Source organism: Perognathus longimembris, chromosome 3 (assembly GCF_023159225.1).
Source record: "Perognathus longimembris pacificus isolate PPM17 chromosome 3, ASM2315922v1, whole genome shotgun sequence".
Taxonomy (NCBI): Eukaryota; Metazoa; Chordata; class Mammalia; order Rodentia; family Heteromyidae; genus Perognathus; species Perognathus longimembris.
This window is the reverse complement of record NC_063163.1, coordinates 92576996-92598055: the sequence shown is the minus strand read 5'-3', so window position 1 is coordinate 92598055 and position 21060 is coordinate 92576996. Positions and strand designations below refer to the sequence as shown.

The window sequence follows — 21060 nt, the reverse complement described above, 5'->3', positions numbered from 1 at the left end:
GCTACTTAAGGTCGGTTTACTTCATGACACGAAAGCTCAGTTTCCTCATTTGGACAGTGTACTAGTGATTTGAGCATCTCATAACATGGGATTATGAAAATTGTCCTATGCTTATCTGCCTCACAGCAGATACCCAGGATGCCAGTGTTCATTTCTTTCCCCTCCAATTTTTTTTTGTGTGTGTTATTCCTGGGACTTGAACTCACTGTCTCTGATCTTTTGTGATCAAAAAGCATTCTGCCTCTTAAGCTACAGCTCTACTTCCAGCTTTTGGTGCTTAATTGGAGATAAGAGTCTCACAGACTTTCCCTGAGTGAGCTAGCTTCGAACCTGGATCCTCAGATTTCAGCTTCCTGAGTAGCTAGGATTACAGTCCTTCCATCTCCAATTTGAGAACACAAATAGAGACAGACCCTTTTCCTTCCTAGAGCCAGGAACATGGATCTATCTGCTTTTTACCCAGAGCCAAATAGGTTTCTGAAAGTAGAGAAGAAACATCCTAAAATGAATGTGCTAATCAATTCCTCTCTATCAGGATATAGTAATATGCAGGCCAATACAAGCAGGTAAGGTGCTACGCTGAGAGAAGCAGAGTGAGCTAGGCCCCACCCTCCTGCATGTCCAGATTCTTCAGACCACACACTTACAGGTAAATTTTCAACCTTACTGAACAATTACCATTACAGTGGATTTACACATGCTACAGAACAAGCCCTCCCATGTCCTTGAGGAGGGCCAGGTTGAATGTTCATTCTTAATCTCCCTGAGAGCAGCAAGTCATGGCAAAGCTTCTTCCAGCTTCTTGCTGAGCTCTGACTGGGCTAAGCAGGAGAAAGGGAAGCTCCCTTTGCTATAGTCTGAGAGTACCAACAGTGGGGATTACTAATAATCCCCCAGATCCCCAAATGGCTGACAGGATAGGGACCTGGAGACTCTGGTTCATTAGAACCCACTTAAAAAAAAAAACATCAAACATTTCCTTATTATTCTTTCCTCCTGTAGACTCTGCTGAATTGTAATTGTTATAGGATACATGGTTACCTTGTTTAAAAAAAGACAACCGAACACATAAGGAATGATCCTCTGATCAGCAAGAAGTACCTATTACCAAAATGCACTGATGCAGTTCCAATCAAAAGCCAGGAAGCTTGTAGTTTCAAGTCATTTGTGCAGTCATACTGTAGCTAAAGATAGGGCTTCCAGGGCTGGGAATGTGGCTTCGTGGTAGAGTGCTTACCTAACATGCAAGAAGCCCTGGGCTTGATTCCTCAGCACCACATAAACAGAAAAAGCCAGAAGTGGCGCTGCAGCTCAAGAGGTAGAGTGCTGGCCTTGAGCAAAAAGAAACCAGGGACAGTGCTCAGGCCCTGAGTCCAAGCCCCAGACTGGCAAAAAAAAAAAAGGTAGGGTTTCCATTATTTGGAGAAAAAAAGATCAGAATGGAGCTTGTATGCCTCTGAGGGGCCATATAACTTGCAGAATTGGGAACTGCTCACCTGATCCAAGTCCTTCATTTTTCAGACTCAAAGGAAAAAAAAGAAAAGAAAAAAAAAGAGTCCCAGAGGACCAAAAGCAGCTGCCAAAGGTTACTGCTAAACTGGGCAGGGTTAAGAATAATTTTTCCTTTTAAATGTAGGTTGCTTTAGAATACAAAGATGCACTTGTTTTCTTCCAGAGATAATGTGTAAAAGCAGGCTCATTAAATCACTGCTGGACATTAAGAGAAATTCTATAAAAAGAAAAAGATATCAGACCACAGTTAACTCGCTGGGTTAGGGGAGTGGTAGAGCGCTCGCTCCTCTGCTTCTAAATGTATGAGGTTCAATCCCCACCCAGCACAGAAGGAAAGGAGAGGGGAGTGCCTGTGGTTGCATGGAGCCTTCACATGAGGGGCCTAGGGCAGCGGCAGGGAAGACAGCGCACACTCGGCCGAGTGTGGCCTGCCAGGCAGGACGCACAGAGCACAGACATTCTCCATTCCCTCCCTCAGTCACGCCTGATCATGTCCCTGTGGCATCTAGTTGCGTCACTTTCCTTGCACCTATAGCCTCAGAACTCCTGTGGACTTCAGAGGCTTGAGGGGTCAAGGACTTAATTTGTTTGACAGGATCTGGCAAAGGCACGGTTCAGAAGCCCAGAAAGTTTAGTCTCTACTTCTGTGAAGGAGAAAACTGAAGCTTAAAGAGGGAACAGACACTTGTCACAAAAGAACCCTTGAAGATGCACTGGAATAGATGGTCGAAACAGTGTGAGTGTGAGTGTGAGTGTGTGTGTGTGTGTGTGTGTGTGTGTGTGTGTGTTGGTACTGACCTAATGGCCTGGGTGCTGTCTACTGGCTTTTTCTAAGTGCTCTTCCACTTGAGCCCCAGCTCCACTTCCAACTTGAAGAGACTTTCCTGACTGGAAAGGTTTCCAGCTTCAGCTCTCACATCTCAACCTCCTGAGTAGCTGGGATTATAGGCATGAGCTACCAGTGCCCAGAAGCAGCAGCTTTTTCTTTTTTCTTTTTTTTTTTTAAATTAAGCAGTGACTTGGCCTGAAATCTGGGAGCACAGAGGGTCTGGATAGTCCTTCCCCTGGGGTACAGTGCTGGCTAATTTTTCAGAAGATAGTTTAAGGAATGTGGCCTCTAATTTAGGGGAGGGCAGAGGGTCTACAGTAGCACAGTGAATCAGTATCCCCCCTCCCATACCAGCTGGGCAAACTGAGTTTGGAGGGATTGGGGTGAAATAATTATGTTCCCCAGAGGGGCTGAGGGAGAATAAGATAAAGAAAAGCAGGACCTAGGTGGCACTGAGGGGGTTTGGCCTTCAAAGGTGCAAGCTGAGAGTTCACGATCTGCTCTTACTCAGCCTCTGAGTTGTGTCTGCACCTCCAAGGATTAAAAGGGGCACTGTTTTCCTGGAGCTTAAAGGAACAACCCATCCCTCAAGCTGTCTCTCCAGGATTAAGAGTTCGAGGACTAATGAGGGCTGTTACAACTCTTAGCATCTTGGTTCCACATGATAAAATCCTTTTAAAATTCAAGATCAATTCCCACTGGCTCTTCAGAAAAGAAATTCTTCAACATGCCAGGCAAACTATTCCTTTTCCTGCTCCCTACTGGGAAAGGAAAGCAAACTTAGGAGGCTCCTGGGTGAGATGTGAAGAGAAGACACTATGGTCCCCCTCACCCCAAGGATAAGAAACTTAGAAAGACAGGAAAAAGGGCTAGGGCAGATCCTTCCTGTTACTGCAGCTGAAACTGGTTGTCTCCTCTGTAAAAATGGGGATACAAAAATCTTTTTAGGGTTGAGAGAGTAAAGGGTAAAGCGCCCAGCGAAGTGCCTCGTACAGTCTGTATTCAGGAGCAGTCTCCAATCTCCCTCCCTCAATCCAGCCACTTCCCACCACCCTACCAGAGTCTAGTCAGTCAGTGAAACCACACAGTAACCTGTCACCTGACTAATATTCCGGCAGCCAGATCTAGGCAAGGAGCTGGGTTAGGGAAATGGGAAGAAAAAGATCAACCTTCAGGACCACTGGTGAGGGGGGGAGACATCCCAAGGAACAAACTTCTCCCAAATAAAAACAAGCCCCACCCCAACTAGGAATGGCTCCATTCAGAGGGGATCCAGAGGGCCAGAAACCCTCTGGGGAGTTTCTATTGGAGGTGGGGTGGGGCGGTGAGGTAAGGAAGGCAGGTCAGAGGAAGAAAGTTTCCACACCTCCCTCTGAAAGCCCCACACAGAAAGGCCCCTACAGGCACTTAGGCCTAGGGACTGATGGGGGGCGGGCTTGTAACATCACTCACCTGGGAGCTCAGAGCCCTTCAAAGCCAGAGGCAAATGTGCCAACCATAGAGAATAAACATTTACAGGGTCCCCTCTGTGTACCAGGCTATCCACACCCAGGCCTTACCAGCTCCCACAGTTTGGCAAAACCTGCCCATCCTGCTTGTTGGGACAAATTCTTGGGCAAGCAGCATGGCCTGCAGGTAAGACATGTGGAAGCTGGAAGAACAGCACCCTATTTATGCCATCTCCCCTCCAAAAGGTTCCCCCCTCCAAAAAAAAAAAAAAAAAAAAAAAGCTGTAACACCAAGAGCAAGCCAGGTCAGAGGCATCTTTCGGAGGCTCTTCCAAGTGTGTGTGGGGAAGAAGGGGATTCAGGGCTCCCAGGAACTTCCCTTCTGTGCTAATTCCTCACCTCATCATTTCCAGGGCACAATGGGGGTGGGGTAGGGAGCACAGCGCTCTCATCGGACAGAACCAATGGCAGTGGGATAAATGAGCTGGAAGAAGCAGATCTAGGAGAGGACTCTGATCTCCCCTCATGTCCAGGAGCCAAGAGAAGAGGTAGGGAGGAGACTCAGAGACCAACTCACCGAAAGGGGTCTCTGGAGGTGAAGTAAGCTGGAACGGACAAGTAACTCCCCATCTTCTTCCCAGTCTAGATGATCAGGCTCAGCTGCAATCCCGTCAGGGAGTGCCTCAGGCTGGCTGCAGGCAGCCACCATGACAGGCCCGTCCCAGCACCTCTGATTGGGGCGGGCTGCCCGACGCTCACCTCTCCCTCTGGAGCTGCAGAAGGAGCGTGAGGACTCCAGGCCACTTGCTCCTTGGCAGACTCCCACTGGGGCTCATGGCTTGGGATGGCTCCTCCTTAGTTCTTGGAAGCTGGGGCGGCCCCTGGGGACTGAGGGAGAACTACCTCGGTGTCGGCTAGACACACACAGGCATTCTGAGGCAGGGGCCGGTGACTAGCTAAGAAAGAAGCGTTGCTGTCAAGTTAGCCTCCTTCAGTCCCACCCCGAATGAGGGAGGGAGGGAGGAAGAGGAGGGGCTCCTGCAAAACCGAGGTGTGTGGTTGGAGCAGCTGTTAGGAAACAGACCTTACGGCAAGGGGTGGAGCCCGACAGGAGCGAGGCTGCAGGCAGGCGCTGCAGACAATAACTCAGGGCTGGCCCAGTGTCCATCCCTGAGCTCAGGGCAGGACAGCACAGGACAGAGGACTGGCATATCTGACTCCAGCCACTCGCAGCTACAAGAGCTGCCTAAAGGACAGTAACTCTGCTTAGAGGGGAAGAAAAGCACGAGATGCTAGCTCCAGGCAGGGCCACGCCCCCACCCTCCCACCCCAGTGGGGGGGAACCTTTGACTGGAGAGGCAGCTCCTCAGAGACACCCTCAGCTCAGGGCTGGCCTCTGTTCTGTCCTGGTGACAGTCCCAAGAGCCAGCTTATAGGGGATGTCACTTCCACTCTAGGGCAGAATTATGTGCAGATAAGGAAAGGAGGCCCAGAGCATTAGCTGACAACACCTGGTGTGTCTCCATGTGGCAAGCACTATACACACCCAACAGTAAGTTCCCTGAAATGGGGATTGTTCTCACTTTATACGAGAGGCAAATGAGGTGCCAAGAGATTTGGTGAACCACTCAAGGTCAAGAAGCCAGTTAGAGCTGGTAGCCAGTGGCTCAGGCTTGTAATCCTAGCTATGCAGGAGGCTGAGATCCAAAGATCACAGTTAACCACCACAAGCACTGGAAGTGGAGCTGTAGCTATTGTGGTAAAATGCTAGCTTTGAGTGAAAAAGCTAGGGGATAGTGCCTAGGCTCTGAGTTCAAGCTCACGTACCAGCACACACATACACACACATAAAAGAAAAAAAAAAGAAAGAAGCCAGTCAGTGGCAGGGCTGGGATTTGAATGGAGGCCCTTGGAACTCTAGAGCTACTAGGCTTCATTTGGCCTCTTTTAAGAGGAAACATCTGTCAAAGCCCTCTGTCAATAGATTGAAGCTCAGGTCACCCGTGCCCTCTGATTCATTCCCTGATGCCATCCACTGGTTTCAGTGGGCAGTGGTACTTCTTTTCAAACTAAAAACCAGGGCACCATGGTGTGTGTAGGTGTCTGTAATGGGAGCACACCTGAAGAGCCCCTGCAGTGGGCTAACCAAAGCAGAGCCCAACATCAAGAAAGTTCCTTATTGCCCTGTCTGCAGGGCTGCAAAAGAAAAAAAAATAAGACTTCTGAAGAAGCCCGGGTCACACCAATACCTCACTGTTAAGATTGTGGGTAGTAGGCATAGAGTCTCTCCTACTGAGCACACCCCCTGTCCACTGGAAAGAACTTGGGGTCACCCAGCAGCCATTGTCTGTCATGGTGAACCAGGGCAGGAAAAGTCCATGACAAAGCTGGTGTACCTGGATTACAAGGGGACATCTCCCATTCCTCAACTCCCTACAGGGAAGACAATGGGTGTGATAAGAGAGACTGGGTTTGTACCCCTGATAACAAGTTCACATGTAATGGGCACTTCCAGGTCCCGTATTAAGTGTTCTCTGTTTTGTTTTCAGCAAGAAGAATCAATACCCACTTAACTGAGGAGAAACCTTGAGCTTTTGAGGGGTTTAGTCACCAGAGCCTGAAAACAAATATTTGGTAAGAAGTGAAGCTGGGTTTCAAACCCAGTGGGTCTCTAGGTCAGGGTAAGGGGGCCAGTGGTCTAGTGTAAAGGGTCAGAGTACAAATATTTTAGGTTCATTAGGTCGTGCAGACTCTCACAGCAAGTCATCTGTGCCATTACACTGCCAAAGCAGCCAGAGAGAAAATATGAACAAACAGATGTGTTTGTGTTCCAATAAGTCTTTATTTGTGGACACTGCCATTTGAATCTCACATGTCATGAATTAGTCTGCTCTTCCCCAACCCCCAACCATTTAAAAATGTAAAAATCATAGGCAATACAAAAACAGGCAATGGGTCAGTTTGTCTACTAGTTTGTTTGTTTGTTTTTTGGGGGGGCAATCCTGGGGCTTGGACTCAGGGCCTGAGCACTGTCCCTGGCTTCTTTTTTGTTCAAGGCTAGCACTCTACCACTTGAGCCACAGCGCCACTTCTGGCCATTTTCTGTATATGTGGTGCTGGGGAATTGAACCCAGCCTCATGTATACGAGGCAAGCACTCTTGCCACTAGGCCATATCCCCAGCCCCCTGTCTACTAGTTTGTGTTCTTGAGCCACAGAGCTCAACCACTGCGTTCACTGTCTCTAATAGTGAAAAATGGCTTTGGCGTTTGTTCACAACTCAAGCCACATCTACCTACTCTCCCTCCCCCCATACCACACATCACACTCCCTCCCCAGAAGCAACTGAGGGGAGTAAGTGCCAGATGGGTGTGGGTGTGTGCTCACCATGTACCAGACTTCCAGGCATACTAGAATGTGTGAATGAATTAACACTACCTGTGAATGAATGAATTAACCTCTAGGATATGGAATCCTGTGACACCCTATCCTTTGCAGAGAAAGGGGCTGAGGTACAGAGTGGCTAAATCACTTGTGTGCAGTCATCTAGATATATAATTGAGAAGTAAAATCAGGAATCGAACCTAAACTAGACAGGATAGGTTATGCTCTATCATACTATACTACAGCTCAACCTGGGCTGTTGGCCAGGCTGTCTGGGTTTAAATGTGACCATGCACTGCACATAAGCCCTTGGCACTGAGTCTGGAACACATTAAAGATTGATAAATGTTAGCTGTTAATATCATTAAGGCTATTGTTACAACTACTATGGCTAGCTACATGGCCATTAGCAAGTCTCTGCCTCTGTCTGGGCCTTGGTTTGGTCTCTAAATAGCTTCCAGCTTCAACATTTTTTCAGTCCTAGGAGGTTCCTGAGGGCTCCCTATTTTCCTTGGGTCTCAAGTTGAGTTTAATCCTCGAGTTGGCCTTAAGGGGGATCAGGATTCTGGCCTGGAGGCCACACAAGAGCTACAGAGGAGATGGTAGGAGATGGGAGGGAGGAAAAGAGGGAGGATACTGAAAGGACTACCTAGCTGGAGGGCTGGGAGCTCTCTTTCTTCTAGCTACAGAGCCAACTGTTTCTCCCCCCAAATCTATTATGTTCCCCTGTAATTCGATCGGGCAAGGAAGGGGTTCCAAATTAAGTCTGGAACTAGCAAATTATCTTCTAATTGTACCTTCTGATTTCCATCTGATGAACAGAGTGCAAATGGAAGCAAATGAAAGCCACAAAGAGACCGGGGGCCAGGGAGTGCATGAGCATAACTCCTCCTGACATTTCACACAGCTTTGCTGTTCCAGTGGCGGCGGGCGCAGTGAGTCGGTGTCTAGGAATGTGAACGGGATGCTGTGGGCCTTCTCTCCCCCCACTACCCTTACAAAGGATTCAGTGGGGAATTGGTGAGGACTTCTCAGTGCCACAAAAGAACCCCCCCCCACACACGCACCCTGCTTCGAAGATGGACAGCTGTCTCCCCAGGTCCTGAGCTGAAGCGGAAGCCCCTCCCAGGAGGAACCCGTTCCTCCCCCATAAATCCAGCCTTCAGGAGGAATCTTTGAAGGACTGATCCCCAGATGTGATAAGCTGCTGGCAGCTCAGACCAAGTGTGTGGTTTCAGGGCCAACTTCAAAGAGCCCAAACCACCCAGAACTGGGAGGTGAAAAGTCACATTGTCCCCTCTTTGGTCACTGGTCCTAGAGAGGAGTGCCTCTTTTCGGTCCCTGGAGCTCCTGGCAGCCGATTCAGCAGTTATGGCTGCCAGAGGGAACAGCAGGGATCCTTGGACTGGCAGCTCCAGTCGGAGCTGAAAGGGAAGGAGAGGTGCTAATCTCCTGCACGTTTCACAAGTTGGAAACCTGGCAAGGACTAGGGCAAACTGACTCCTCAGAACCAGCTGAGACTTAGGGCTTCAAGGCACCTGTAACTAGCCGGAGAACAAAAGCCTTCCAGGCGGCCCCAGTAAATGCTCAGGGGAGGAGTGGTGAATGAATGAATCACCTCAACCTCTCCTGGGAAGAAGGCTCTGCAGAAATAATCCAAAATCTGGGGAAGTGTGTTTGTGGGAGGCCCTCTACTGGATGGGAGGACTCCAACCAGGGAAAGGAACCGGGGGTGGGGGGTGGGTGGGGGGGGATCTGGGACCTCTCAATCCTGAGCACACAGACACCCCTGTCAGCACATGGATATCCTGTCACTGGCCATCTTTCCTGCCCCTGCTTCTCCTTTCTATATCACTTTCTAAACTACAGCCGCAGCAGCAGCAGTTGTCTTTTTTAAACAGGGTCCCAGGTATTCCACAGCTAGAAATTTTGCCTAGAGAAATATTCCTATGGATAGGCAGACATGTTCAAACAGTTCAGCACTGCTGAATGCTAGATTAGGAACAAGTCTCATGCCTATCAGTGGGTGGATGCCATGGTTGTTAGAAATAATCAGGTTGCTCCTACTGGCTGAAATAGACATTGATTCCTGGGTAAGATATAAAGTGAAAAAAAATCCAAGCTCCAAAGAGAGTGGACAATGTGCAGTATAAACAAACTGGGCACCAGTGGCTCATGCCTAGCTACTTAGGAGGCTGAGATCTGAGGATCATGGTTCAAAGCCAGCCTGGGAAGGAAAGTCTAGGACTGTTATCTCCAATGAATCACCAGAAAACTGGAAGTGATTCTGTGGCTCAAAGTGGTAGAGCACTAGCCTTCAGCACAGAGAGGCTCAGGGACAGAACCCAGGCCCTGAGTTCAAGCCCTAGGACTGGCAAAACAAACAAACAAAACCACTAGGTAATTGGTTTCTCTCTTACCATAGTGAGACAAGAAGCAAGGAGGGGAGAATATGCATGTTCTACCATCTGAATATTATTTACATTTTCTTTATAAAAAGCAAAAAAAAAAAAAAAAAGCACTGTGGTTTACAGCAAACTCTCACATTTTCCCCTACTGTTTGTTTTTGCTCTGTGTGTGTGTGTGTGTGTGTGTGTGTGTGTGTGTGTGTGTGTGTAAAAGCCCACCAGGTACACTTCACTCAGGAGCCTGGGGCTGCCATTTTAGTTTTCCCATCGGGATTGCTCCTTTGGCCACGTCCTGCCAACTCTCCTCCTGACCAGATCACATACATCTCCCCAGTAGTCCCGAAACCTCTGCTCTTGGCTCCTTCTGCAGCTACTTATGTGCCCAGCTGGCAGCTTTCTTCTCTTTTTAACAACCCAACTCTAAAAGACTACTCATTTTCCTTTAAGGAGGGTTCCTTCAACACATCCCAAGCTCATCGCACACAAATGTTTTGTGCCCACCTCTACCTACTGCCAGGCCAAACTACACAAGGACAGGTGCTTGGGTGCTCCTGGTGCCTGGCACAGGCACAGCCCACACCAGATGTCCATAGACGTCTACTAAATCAACACAATAGCCAGCCCCCTGTTATGTACACCTACCGTACTAGAAGTGTGGTGAGAATTAATGTGTAGAAAGCACTTACAATGTACAAAGGAAGGGCTCTTCTGTAGGTTGTTCCTAGATGCTGAAATAGATATCCAAGCTTCAAAAAGAATGTACAATATACAGCATAAACAAACCAAGTGGGTGCCAGGAGTTCTAGAAAACTCTAGTAGAACTCCTAGAAAAGATGACCAGGGCTGGGAATATGGCCCAGTGGTAAAGTGCTCGCCTCATATACATGAAGCCCTGGGTTCGATTCCTTAGCACCACATATACAGAAAAAAGCCAGGGCGCTGTGGCTCAAGTGGTAGAGTGCTAGTCTTGAGCAAAAAGAAGCCAGGGACAGTGCTCAGGCCCTAAATTCAAGGCCCAGGATTGGAAAAAAAAAAAAAAGATGACAAAAGTTAACATGATGCCACATTTTAGGGCTGATGGATACTTAGCTCTCACTCCAGGAAACACTGAATTGCATGAGCCAGGCACAGAGCTGGGCTTGTGGATGCATGCTCTCATTTAATTCTCATTACTATGGGAGTTGAAGCTGTCATCTTTTTATATATGATGGAATGAAGGTTCTTCCCCAATAGAGAAGGTTGTTGCTTATTAAGGTCACAAACTGAGTTGGCAGAACTGGAATTTAACCCATATTTTAGACTTTGAGTCCGATACACTAAAACTGCCTCAAATAACTGTTTTATACTTACTATATGATACATGTAGTATTTCTCAAAGTATGGCTGAAGGAACAGTTACACTGAACTCTTTTGCACACCCTGCTAAAAAGGAAAATTCCTGAATTCCATCCCTGGCACAGAACCAGAGTCACTGAGATGAGTCAGGAGCCTCAGTGTTTTTCTTTTGGGGGGGGTGTGAGGGGGGTGCTTTGAACTCAGGGTCTTGCACTTTCTAGGCAAGTACTACCTATCCTGTGAGCCACACTCTCAGCCCTAAGCTCCAGTGTTTGCAATGCACATTGAACCTTGAAAAACACTGCTTTATTCTTTCCTAAGGGCTTTTGTGCTTAATTTTTTTCTAGCCAAAAGGACCATCATTATTCTGCTATTACAAATGAGGATGCACAGATAGGTTGTTCATCTTATTCTGAATGCTACTTAAATTCATGTTTGGTGACTGACATTTTTGTTAAGCCTTGGGTTGCTGGGCACTTTTGCCTTCCTGGTGTCATTCTTTCTCACTTGTAACCTGTGGCAGCTGCCTCCTTCCTTTCTCACTGGCACTGTAGTGGTATCAGGGTATGATATAAAAAGATGATTCTAAATTGGGGCTGGTGACTCACACCTGTAATCCTAGCTACTTGGGAGGAGGAGATCTGAGGATCTCAGATCCTGTTTGAAGCCAGCCTGAGCAGGAAAGTTTGTGAGATTCTCATCTGTAATTACGTTAAAGGGGAGCAGTGGCTCAAGAGGTAGAGTGCTTGCCTTGAGGGAAAAAATGGTCAAGGACAGTGCCCAGGCCCTGAGTACAAGCCCCAGGACTGGCAAAAAAAAATAAAAAAATCATTCTACGTAAGAGCTATCTCTAGGACTGGGGATAGCTCAGAAGAAGAGTCCTTTCTTAGTATGTGTGACAATACACATTAGCCAACTGCAGAAACAGATGTTGCTTCTAGAAGAGTGGATACTACTGATGGAGTGGAGTGGAGCATACTGTGATGTGATGGTGAACGCTTCAGAGTATGTCAGGAAGGCAGGGACAGAGTATGTCTGAGACACGGGAAAGAAAAAAAGCAACTTCAAATGTGGCATTAAGCACTCAGGGTTTATTTTTGGTAATGGTGAGGAGCACAAAGAAAAAGAATTTGTTAGTATCCCTACAGTTTTTGGTGTATGTGTGGAGAGAACAAAGTAAAAACAGCACAGTGGACTGCTGTAGCTGCAAAAGGCAGGCGATCTCATGAACTTTGACACTTACAGGCTGACATCTTGTTTCATCAGCTACCTCAGAAGAAAAGCCCATTGCCTGGGAGAGCACTGTAGGACAAAGAGATACTGAGGGTACCCTGGAAGAGTTTTATTCAAGTATCCAAACAGTCATTTGACAAACACATCATTCACTCTGCACTCTGAGTGCCTGCTGCATTCCACATCCTCTGCTAAGCTCTGGGGCAGAAAGATGAATTAGATACGGCTCCACCCTTGAGAATTTTATACTCTAAGAGTACAGCTAGATGTGTAAACAAATACCGCCAAGGCTATAACTGAAGTATGAGGAAGATAATAAGGAGTGAGGAAAAGCCTCCTTTGATTGGTGAGGAGTGGTAGGGGTGGATGATGGGGGTGGGGGGCTGGTCCTCCCCAGAGGACAGGATGTATCAGCTGACTTTATAGAGGCTGATTGCCAGGCAGACAAGAGGCTTCCAGCTTGAAAGAACAGCATGTGCAAATGCACTGAGGCATAAAGGAGCCTGGTATGATCACGTAACAGTGAGCACATCCATAAGCTATAGTACTGGGTGCATGTGGCCAGAGGAGCTCAGGATGGTAACAAAGAACAGGAATAAGTCATAAAAGACCAGACCTACTTGATGAGAGTCTGAGGGTTATCAGAGGTATTTAAGTGAACAGAATTTCCCAACCAACAGGACATGAAATCTGAGACACCAGAAAGAACACTGGTTTACAGATGCCAGTTTGGCTTTTAGAATGGAAACTTGTGCCTCAAGTCCACAACTGGCTGTGTATATGTCCACACAAAGTTTAGGCACCAGATAGTCACTACCAGAAAATTAGACCTCCATCCTGAGGTCACATAGCTACTGACTTGTCATTTTAACAGCTGAGATTTATCTGAATGAGCTGTAAGCATTCCTAATGAGATCACAACCCCAAAGGTAATCTCTTCTACTTACTGCTGCTTTGTGACACTAATATCAGAAAATAAAAGGGCTCCATGTGGCTCAGTGCAACCTAGCATGAGGCTCTGAGTTTGGTCCCAGAACACTTGAAAGGAAGGAAAGAAGGAAGAAGGAGGGAAGGAAAGAAAGAGGAAGAGAGGGGAGGGAAGAAGGAAGAGAAGGAAGAAGGGGAAAAGGCAGTAAATAAAAAAGAAAAAATGCAATGTTTGATATTAATGCTAGTTCACATAGACATTCTTATGCACTGGGGAATAAATCCTTGGGATTAACACTTGCTGTGTGATTTTATCCAAGCCACTGAATCTTTCTGGGTAGCTTTTTCCTAGGTAAAAGGAAGGATTTAAGTAAGACAAAAATCAAACAAAATCCCATACTGCATGTCAATGCTGAAAGATGTAATGGTAGTGACCAGAAGAAGGTTGGCTGGCCAAACCCAGAGACTCTCCAAGGCTGGCACCTTAGTGAATGACCTTGTCTGAATCTGGTTTTTGGTCTTTACGTCTAGAAACTGGACTTCATCATACTTAGAGAGGTATAACCTCACTATCCATTTACAAATGGACAGATGAAGTCAAAGCACTCACCTCCCCTAAAGTTACTATTTCCAGATGCTTCCCAGGATCAAAATCTCATAGCCAGGCACAGTGGTTGGGCATACCTGTAGTCTCAGCTACTTGGAAAGGGGAGGCAGGACAACTGACTTAGCCCAGGAGTTTAAAAACTAGCATGAGCAACATCGTAAGACCCTGTAACATTGCCCTCAGGAAGTAGCCTTCTGATTTAGTGATCAGAAGACTGCTCTATATGTGAGGACTTAAAGGGAAAGGAACAACCATGAAGAGACTTTATCCCAGGCAGGGGTGATCAAGCCATCCCTGTCTTCAGGGGATGTGTCTGCTGGACACATCACTAGTTTTGCCTCATTGCCTTCACACTTTCCATTTCACTGCTGACCACTTATTCATTATTATATTGGTATTTAAGCTAAGTTATATTTGAAAAAAATTCATTCTTTAGGTATACAAAATAATCACCAATTCACATATAATTCAGTCCTGGCAGACATGTTTTTTTTTAGCTAATAACAAATGCCTATCATTCACGTGTGCTCACTCGGTGCAAGGCCCTGTTCCTACGGCTACACCTGACTTCACTCAGCCTGTAAGACTAGGAGGCAGGACATTAGCAACTCCATTTACAGATGAGAAAATACAGCACAGAAATGGCAAGTAACCTGCCCAAAGTACATAGCTTATAGATGGTAGAACCAGGATTTTAGCCCAAGAACTCTGTTTCAAGAGTCTGTGGTCTTAACTGCCACATTATATTGCTCTTATTTTATATAGTTATCAACCTCACTAGTTTAACAGAAGACAATTTTCATTTTCAAATTCTTGGAAACTGTCAGCTTATCTTTCTGTTTCTCTCCACTGTAAACCAACTATAGTGCCAGAGAGTAAGGAATAATGTGCTAGTATTCCATATTTTCTACTCTGTACTTGCTGGGCCTCTTTAGCTAAGGCAACCCTTCAAAGGTAAATAAAAGTTATTATTTTACATTTAGTAATAATAACAATTGTTTTACAGTATTAGGGGTTGGACCTGAGAGGACCTTTTATATTCTGAGTACACACTCTGTTAAATCATATATTCTTCCAGTCCAAAGATTAAATTTTTAAAAACAAATAACAAAGGAAGGCTGGGAATATGGCCTAGTGGCAAGAGTGCTTGCCTTACATGAAGCCCTGGGTTCGTTCCCTGGTACCATATATGCAGAAAATGGCCAGAAGTGGCGCTGTGGCTCAAGTGGTAGAGTGCTAGCCTTGAGCAAAAAGAAGCCAGGGACAGTGCTCAGGCCCTGAGTCCAAGGCCCAGGACTGGCAAAAACAAAACAAAACAAAACTCCAACAACAAAGGAAACTTGCAGCGGACACCAGGGGCTCATGTCTGTAATCCTACCTACTTAGGACACTGATATCTGAAGACTCGGGTTCGAAGTCATCCCAAGCAGGAAAGTCCATGATATTCTTATCTCCAATTAACAAACAAAATGTCAGAAGTGGAGCTGTGGCTCAAGTGGTAGAATGCTAGTCTCGAGCAAAAAAAACTAAGGGACAGCTCCCAGGCCCAGCACAAAAACAAAAACCAAAATAAAATAACCAAATTGACTTACCACTGGAGTTGAGATTTTTCAGATTTAATGGAAATTCATAATTATTCTGGGTTAAAGTAGCTGAGTTTGTTCTTCCTCCATTGCCTTTCTCTCCAGTGGTACCTAGGTACCCAAGCCTTATAGAAATAAGGCTTGGGTACCTAGAAATATGGCTGATGGCTATAGAGAAATACAGCTCCAGACCTGCTGCTGGAGAAGATAACTCCTGGGCCAGCTTCCCCAGCTTCTCACTGTGTGATGGTTCCTCTGAAGGCAGAAGATAAAACCTTATCTTCTCACCTTGACACTTGCAGACACTTTTCCAAAACCCCCTGTTTGGAACCAATGGCTCCCTGCCCCTTACAGGAACTGCAGCCACAGTAGCTGCAAAGGGAAGGACATGGGGAAATAGAAGCGCAGGAAAGGCCGCACTTGCATCATATCTCTTGGTCAGTTCTGGCAAGTCATTCAGCGATTTCCCCTCCTGTGCCAACACTGTGTCGGTAGTGACACAATGAGGGGAAAAAAAAAACCTTTTAGTCCCCAACCAAGTGATGTTTACAGACATCCCATGATGTCATGAAGAAGATGATCACATGAATAAATGTGTAACTGAAACCACAAGAGAAGCTTCAAAGGAAAAGCCTTGGAGAGCTAGACAGGGGAGCTGACCTATTCTTTGGGGGTGAGGAGTAGCTATGTCCCTGAGTCATTCGGGAAAGATCTGAATGATGAGCAGGAGTTAATTAGGCAAAAAGAGAGTGAGGTGGCATTCCAGACTGTGGCACAGCCCTTGTCAGCAGGAAAGAGGGTGTGTTTGAGGCCATGTAAAGGAAATCAGTGAAGCTGGGTGCTAGTGGCTCATGCCTGTAATTCTACTTACTCAGGAGACTGAGACCTGAGGATCATGGTTCAAAGCTAGCCTGGGCAGGAAAGTTATGACACTCTTATCTCCAATTAACCACCAGAAAACCAGAAATGGCACTGTGGCTCAAAGTGTAATGTGCTAGCCTCAAACAAAAAAGCTCAGGAACAGCTCCCAGACCCTGATTTCAAGGCCCATGACTGACCCCCCCAAAACAACAACAACAACAACAAAAAAAAATCAGTGAGAATGAAGTACAGTACAGAGAGCAGGAGGCTCAGACACATGGACAGAAGTCAGACAATGGGAACTTTACTAGAGGTCGTGTTAGGAATTTTGGTCTTTATCCAGTAATACTGGAAAGTCATGGAACTGTAAAAGGAAAGAGACAACTATGTGTGAATGTAGTCATCCTAAAAAGATTACTCACTGTTGTTACCAGGCACCAGTGGATCACATCCATAATCCTACACAGCTACACAGGAGGCTGAGCTATGAGGATCGAGGTTTGAAGACAGCCTGGGTGAACAAATCTGTGACTCTTATCTGACTTAACCAGCAAGAAACCCAGAAATGGAGCTGTAAAGCTAAGTGGTAGTGTCAGCTATTAGTGAAAAAGCTGAGTAAGTGAGTGAGGCCCTGACTTCAAGCCCCAGTAAGAGCACTAAAAAATTAAATTAAATAAAAATAAAATAAATTGCTCATTGCGTCTGGAGAGAATGGCAATGGGAGGTACTGAGTCATTGGGAGAGACTACAGGGAGACAGTGGCTACTGTAGCTATCCAGATGAGAGAGGATGGTAGCTTGAAACAGGCTAGTGGAGAAAGAAATGGCAAGAAATTCAGAATATGAGCTAGAGGTGAAACTGATAGGCCTGGCTATGAAGGATGAGAGAGAAGTATCAAGGTTCCTGTTTAGGCAGTGAGCAGATTCTAGTGACACCTAGTGAGTTATGTTACAGGGACAAGGAGCCAGTTTTAGGGAAGAAGGTGGAGAGCCAGCTGAATCTGAGGAAACTGGGCATGTCAGGGAAAGGTGCAGTGACATGCCACCTGTAGTCCCAACTAGTAGGTATGCTGAAACTGGAAAATTTATTCAACTCAGAAGTTTGAAGCAGTGTGGGCAACCAGAGTCCTAAGATCCTATCTTAAAATACAACAACTACAATAACAACAATAACAGACCAAACCAGGGCTAGGGCGTGGCTTAAGTGTTTACCCAGCATTTGTGAGGACCTGGATTTAATCTCTAAGACCACCACCACCAAAAAAAAAAAAAAAAAAAAAGAATTAGAGAAAAATGGATATATCAGGGAGCTGGGAATGTGGCTTAGCAGTAGAGTGCTTGCATGCACAAAGCCCTGGGTTCAATTCCTTAGCACCACATAAACAGAAAAGGCCAGGAGTGTCTCAAGAGGTAGAGTGCTAGCTTTGAGCAAAAAGAAGCCAGGGACAGAGCTCAGGCCCTGAGTCCCAAGGCCCAGGACTGGCAAAAAGAAAAAAAAAAAGGATATGTCAGGTTGACTTAAAGTAAGGGACAGGGAATGGCGCTCAATAGAAGGGTTGGACAAGATACCCTGATTTCAAGATCAGCAGTGGAAGTCAAAGGTGTGCGTAAGACAGCTTTTGGCCAGGCACTGGTGGCTCCTGCCTATAATCCTAGATACCTACTCAGGAAGCTGAGATCTGAGAATTGCAGTTTGAAGCCAGCCTGGGCAGAAAAGTCTATGATATTATTATCTCCAATAAACACAGAAAAAGCCGGAAGTGGCGCTGTGGCTCAAATGATAGAGCGCTAGCTTTGAGCATAAAGAGGCTCAGGGACAGTCCCAGGCCCTGAGTTTAAGCCCCAGGACTGGCAAAAAAAAAAAAAAAGACAGGGCTGTGTGCTTAAGACAGTGCACCTAGAGGAATTTCAGAGCTGGAGAGAGAAGCAGAAAACTGGAATTACCAGAAATGTAGGAGGAAGACAGGAGATTGTGGAATGCCACAGAGACCAAGGGAAAAGAACATTTCAAGAATGACAGACACAAATAACAAATGCCAACAATGATTACGTTCTATCAAAAGTGATAAGGACTTTGAATATAGGATCAAATTTAATCTGCATCACAATCATTGATGGTGGAAACCATTCCTCTTTTATAAATGAGGAAACTGGCAGAGAAAAGTTAAGCAGCTGACTCCAGTCAGGTGGTTAGCTGGTGAAGCTGGGACACAGACTGACTCTACCCCCCTTCCCCCTTTTCTTCCTCTGCTACTATAGGTTGAGTAACCCTTAGGCAGCGCTCAGGCCCTGAGTTCAAGCTCCAGGACTAGCACAAACAATATGCTTGCGATTAGAAGTGTTTTAGAATGTTTAGATAGATGAGAAATCTTACCCAAATCTAAATATAAAGTTTATTTATATTTCATATACAACTTACACACTGAGCTTAAAGATAGTTTCATGTAACTTTTTAAAAAATTTTTTGTACCAGTCCTGGAGCTCAAACTCAGGGCCTAGGCACTGTCCCTGAGCAGTTCCAGCTTTTTTGGGGTTAACTGGAGATAAAAGTAGGTATAAGCCAGTGTGTGGCAGTTTTATGCAGTAACTTTAGGCTGTCTATGTACACCCCTGGCTTCCACTCATAGGTGGATGATCCTCAAGTCAGAATCTTTTGCTCCAGCCCATCTATTGAGCTCTATATTCGTATGTCCTACTGTCAACCTGCCATGTTCATTTTTTAAAATTATGACCAGTCATATGAGATCAGCTATTTTCCACCTATGACATCATGCTGGTACTCAGATGGTAGAACATTTTTGTTTTTGCCAGTCCTGGGGCTTGAACTCAGGTCCTGGGCACTGTACTGGGCACTGTCCTTGGGTCTCTTTGTGCTCAAGGTTAGCACCACTTCTGGCTTTTTCTAAGTAGTTTATTGGAGGTAAGAGGCTCATGAACTTTTCTGCCCAGGCTGGCTTTGAACCGTGATCCTTAGATCTCAGCCTCTTGAGTATCTTAGGATTACAGGCTTGAGCTGTTGGCACCCAGCTGTGGAACATTTTTTATTTGAGTTTACAAGGATCTATCTGATACTAAAGACTGGAAGAGTGAGCGGGGTAGTAGTGGCTCACACCTGTAATCTCCAATGAACCAGCAGAAAGCTAAAAGTGGAGGCGTGGCTCAGGTGGTAGTATACCAGCTAAGGAGAGAGAGAAAGAAGGGAGGAGAGAGAGAGGAGAAAGAGAGACACAGACAGACAGAGGGGAGGGAGGGAAGGAAGGAGAGAGAGAGAGAGAAAGAGAGAGATCCATGTGGCTCAAGAATTTGCAACATGTATAGCTTGCCTGGCTCAGACAAAAACCAGGTGTTCTGACTTCAAGTTCACTGGTTCTTCCATGGGAGTCCAGTGGAAGGAGGGGAAAAAAAGACTTTGGGAGCCAAAGACCTGATTTTAAATGTCAGCTGGGTGAGCTGGAGATGTAGCTCAGTAGTAGAGTATGTGCTTAGCATGGTTCAGTTCCTAGCTGCTACATGTGCGTGTGTGCGCGTGCACACACACACACACACACACACACACTCAGCTGTGTGACCTTAGACAAGTTACTCTACCTTCTAGACCTTCCTGCTTTGTATAAAGTTACAGGACAATTTTGAGGGTTAAATCAGGCAAGTAAAGTTCTTAATATAATGTGTAATGTCAATGATCCAACTCTCCACCTCTATACTTCCTTCAGTACAGTAACTGTAGAGTTTCTCTGGGGGCCTGGTTCTCACTTACAAAGAAAAGAGCAGAATTAACGCACCTTGAAGGTCACATGCTGTGTTTAAGTGGGTGTTTCTTGTGGGGGCAGAGGGAAGGCCCAGGTGCCTGTCCTTCCTTCCTTGGTCAAGCAGGCTCCAGGCAGCTATAATGACCTACTGGCTGGTTGTTTCCTTTCAGATAAACTGGACAAACAAGCAAACAGTTTCCGGAGAAGGTCACAGCCTGAATCTAAAGCTTGGGCCAATAAATGTGGCAGCAGTGTCCACAACTCAACAGCAGATGGCAGTGTTGCATCACCTACTGCCAGAGACCCAGAAAAGCCTAACAGAGCTCATCACTGTTACCTGACACATATCAGCATGTGGCAGACAGGCTGAGGGTTTTAACCCTCTTTTACAGAAGAGGAAACTGACCTTCAGTAAGGTTAAAGGGCATGCTCATATTCAGGAATGCTGACTCTGGAAAGGAAGGAGGTAAAATTGCACGAGTTCAAATCCCAGATAAGCTCTTAACTAGCTCTGACTCAAAGAAAGTAGCTTTCCTTTATTTATTTATCATTATTATTTTTTTTTTATTTTGTAACAAGGTCTCACTACATAGCCCAGGCTGTCTTCAAACTTGCTATGTAGACCAGCAGGCTGGTGTCAAACTTCTGCCTGTGTCTCCTGAGTGCTAGGATTACACCCAGCTCAAGTGTCTGATTTTTAAAGTAGGCAAGATGAGTATTACATTTACTGGGTTGTCTTAAGGATTAAATGAGATAAGCCATATAGAATGCTAGGACATGATATGGCGCTCAGTGAATTACTATTACTGTAATTCTGATTCTATCAGTGAGAGGAAGGCAACATGAATGTGGCTTCAGAAAAGCATCACAGAAAGTACCCTGCTGCCAGCCGGCCATTATACCACACTGCGGTTCCATCTGCCATTTCTTCATCAGTTTTCACAAATTGAGCGGAAATGGTCTGTCAACTGATGAAATGGCCGGGCTTCTGCGAGCACTACACCTTTACAGACCACAGGCATAACCAATTAAGTCTCACAAGAGAAAGCTCAAATAGTCAGTGCTGGGAGTGGCACTGTGGTTCAAGTGGTAGAGTGCTAGCCTTGAGCAAAAGAAGCTCAGGGACAGTGCCCAGACCCAGAGTTCAAGGACTGGCCACAAAAAAAAAAAAAAAAAAGAATTGAGA

General features: G+C 46.0%; 1 protein-coding gene across 3 annotated transcripts in view; it reads right to left on the bottom strand.

The window, feature by feature from the left end:
- Limk2 (LIM domain kinase 2) overlaps positions 1-21060 on the bottom strand; it is a 67725-nt gene that overhangs the window by 26579 nt on the left and 20086 nt on the right. The window contains exon 1 of one of the 3 annotated variants that reach the window (XM_048343325.1): positions 15275-15806. The exons of 1 other annotated variant lie outside the window; for it this stretch is intronic. Coding sequence is in view for 1 of the 2 variants with exons in the window: in XM_048343324.1 (XP_048199281.1) it covers positions 4367-4419 (53 nt within the window). In the remaining variant the exon portion in view is untranslated. Of the gene's footprint in view, positions 1-4366; positions 4902-15274; positions 15807-21060 lie in introns of those variants that run through there. One more of the 3 variants, XM_048343324.1, reaches the window with a different exon arrangement.